Here is a 3,588-nt window from a genome sequence, read left to right as displayed (position 1 = left end):
GCTTTAAGAACAATTGCAAATGTGTTACGAAAGTCAGGTACTCAGTGAATCACTCAATCACTGTTCTTCCTCAGTTCCAGTTTTCCTAATGTCAGTAAACAAATATCTTAAATGTTTTCATTATTATGCAACTGTTCAAGTCAGAACACTAGGCATGACCAAACTTATTTTCCTCCCTTTAACCAAGAAAACTTGGGCACTGTAACCCAGCACATTCTGGATTTTTAAAAATATGTTTTAATTTCTTGAGAATTTCATACTGGGCTTATGGTTATTATTGATCTTTTGGGAGAGAAACCACTGGGATATTTAAATAGGAAATTAGATTTAGCTTGTGCAGTGAAATCCATTCTTACTAATAACTAATGGAAAATGTGGAGCGCTGGCGAGATGGCTTAGCAGTTGAGAACAACACTGGCTGCTCTTCTAGAGGACCCAGGTTCATTTCTCAGCACCCACCATCTGTGCCTCCATTCCCAGAGTTATCTGACATCCTCTTCTGGCCTCTTTGATCACCAAGCACTCCTGTGGTGAACACATATGGATACAGGCAAAATACCCGTACCTTTGTATCCTGGTCTACAAAATGAGTCTAGGACAGCCAAGGCTACACAAAGAAACCCTGTCTCAAGAAACAAAATAAAATAAATAATAAAAATAAGAATTCAGAGAATGGATTGTTCTCCATTTGGAAAATGGAGGACTGAGTATTCATAAAGAGGGATTTTCAGGAGTCCTAAGAAGAAGTGAGAGTGGGTCTTCTTAAATTTGCAAGCATTTGGAGACACAAGATGGCATATTGGGAGCCATGTCACATTTCTGGAAAAGGACTTACCCAAAGCCTCATAGGGGATAATGTAAAACTATCATAAGGAAAGCAGATTTGTGTAGTTCTCTATGGCCTTGACTTCCCTGGGCTTTGGTCAAGGTAGTCAGCATTCTTAAGGAGTTAAGTACGAATATCCTTGGGTCATTTGCTAATTACTTGGAAGGACTTTGAGAAATAGAACCATGCTAAGAATATTTTGTATCACTTCATCAACCACTCAGCATGTCTCTGGGGTAGAATCCTCATAAATCCTGATGTTTTTGTGGAAAGAGGGGAAGAGATTAAAAGAGATGCATTCACATCACAGTCCCTGGGCTCTGTTTCCTTCCTACAACCCTGTCAGAAAGAAGACCGTCATCAAGCATGGCCCTTGACCTTGAGCTTTCAGAACCATGAAGCTCTTTTTAAAGTCCATCTGCAGCATTGTTATTATCAATATCAAACATACTAATGAAATGGCTTGCTGTTTTAGGTGTAGCAGCTGCAGAGAGTGCTGTCTTCATTTTTAGAGCATATAAAGTCTACGCCACGAAGACAGATAAACTACAGAGCCACACTGTCAGTACATTGGAGGAGCTGTGAACAAAGGTCTGGAAGTTTGTCCAGGTGTGCTGGTGTTTATTTGTTTGTGCAGGCGATGTTTGAAGAATGGATGGATACAATACCTCCAAGAATTCCACCTGTGATCCTATACTGGTGCACCATTTAACTCCGCTTTACTTCATGGTGCTCATTGGAGGACTGGCAGGCGTCATCTCCATCCTGTTCTTGCTGGTGAAAATGAACTCACGTTCAGTGACCACTATGGCAGTCATTAACCTTGTGGTGGTCCATGGGGTATTCCTACTGACCGTGCCTTTCCGTTTGGCGTACTTCATCAAGGGGACCTGGACATTTGGATTACCCTTCTGCAAATTCGTGAGCGCCATGGTGCACATCCACATGTACCTCACCTTCCTCTTCTACGTGGTGATCCTGGTCATCAGGTACCTCATCTTCTTTAAGCGTAGAGACAAAGTCGAATTCTACAGAAAATTGCACGCAGTTGCTGCTAGCACTGCCATGTGGCTTTTGGTCATTGTCATTGTGGTGCCTGTGGTAGTTTCTCAGTACGGAAATAATGAAGAATACAATGAACAACAGTGCTTCAGATTCCATAAAGAGCTTGCCCACGATTACGTCCAAGTTGTCAACTATATGATAGTCATTGTTGTCATAACCATTGCGATGGTTCTCCTGGGTTTCCAGGTCTTCATCACATTGTCCATGGTGCAGAAGTTTCGCCACTCCTTGCTGTCCCACCAGGAGTTCTGGGCACAGCTGAAGAATCTTTTCTTCATAGGCATAATCCTGATTTGTTTCATTCCGTACCAGTTCTTCAGGATTTATTACTTGTACGTAGTGGCACATTCCAAGAGTTGTAAGAACAAAGTTGCATTTTACAATGAAATCTTCCTGAGCACAACAGCAATCAGCTGCTATGATTTGCTGCTCTTTGTCTTCGGGGGAAGCCATTGGGTTAAACAAAAGATTACTGACCTATGGAATTGTCTTTTATGCCGCTAGCCGGGTACTACAGTATTCATTTCATCCTGTTGTGGATGAGAACAAGCAAGGGAGGTGAGAGTGGTTTTGCACTGCTTGATCAGCCAAAGAAAAAGAATAAGAAGTGTCATTATTCTATCCCCTTTGTTTGTGAGGGATGCCCGTGCAAAGATGAGTTATGGTTAAACCTACATGGAATTGCAACACAGCATGATTTTCCAGCATACGGTGTCTGCTCGGCCCATCCAGAAACCATGTCTACTGGGTTCTGGGGTTTTGTTAGGGCCTGGTGACTTCCTGGGTTTGAAACATGGTTTTCCTACTAGGCTTTGGGCTGCAGTTAGCTAAAGACTTATTTTCACTCAATTTCCCCTTCGTAAAGCTAATCCTGGTTATCAACCAGCCACAATGAGGCAAACTCCGCTTGGCTTACCAGACTAGTTGGCACAGTTAACACACACCGTGGGAAGAAAGCAGGAAAGTTTAGGAGTGAAAAACTTTTCTGTATCATCCTAACTTTTGAGGAAACATCAAAACTCCTGCTCTAACAAGCTTTTCGGGCTGTGTCCTTTTAACGGTTATGTGTAGGGACCTGGGGATGTGACTGCACAAAATCGTAGACCATACTCTTCTCTCTGAACATTCCCTGTAACTTTCCTAAAATGCACACGTCAGAGTGAAAGTCTAACTCGGAGAATGCTCCAGGCCAGTGCTCTACAACACAGAACAATTACATTTTTTTCTTTCTTTCTTTCTTTCTTTCTTTTTTTTTTTTAAGGATTTTTGCATGTCTGGGGCCACAGTTAATGCATTTCTCCCCTTACTGACTTCTTTAAGTTGCACACCACTCTTAAAGTCGTATGTTTTTAAGTAAACAAAAATTCTATTTTCAACAGAAAGAAATTTGGAGAAGATATGGGATGATCCTTAATTTAGAATATATAAGACTAGGTTGGGTTAAGAGAGTTTTAGAAAACATTTAAAAATGAATGAATAAATAGGCTGGAAAGTCACACCATTCCATCCTTTAAAATATTAAACCATATGGTTATTGTTGCCAAATTCTTACTAGCATTTTGCAATTTGGTTCCTAACTCATGGCATATGTCATATTAAACTGCATTAAATTTTTATTTCAATACTGATTCAAGAATAAGCTCACGTACAGGTTTATGGTTTGTACTTAATTGGCTTAAAAAAATTTTTTTTTTGCT

General features: G+C 40.6%; 1 protein-coding gene across 1 annotated transcript; it reads left to right on the top strand.

The window, feature by feature from the left end:
- The first annotated feature begins 1,337 nt into the window (after positions 1-1,337).
- Positions 1,338-2,497, top strand: LOC127186980 (probable G-protein coupled receptor 141). The gene has a single exon (XM_051143241.1). It carries the CDS (start codon positions 1,478-1,480, stop codon positions 2,393-2,395), a length of 918 nt encoding a protein of 305 aa, XP_050999198.1. The 5' UTR covers positions 1,338-1,477; the 3' UTR covers positions 2,396-2,497.
- The last annotated feature ends 1,091 nt before the right edge of the window (positions 2,498-3,588 follow it).

Source organism: Acomys russatus, chromosome 3 (genome assembly GCF_903995435.1).
Source record: "Acomys russatus chromosome 3, mAcoRus1.1, whole genome shotgun sequence".
NCBI lineage: Eukaryota > Metazoa > Chordata > Mammalia > Rodentia > Muridae > Acomys > Acomys russatus.
Note: the sequence above shows the minus strand (reverse complement) of the source record. Positions and strands in the feature narration are given on the sequence as shown.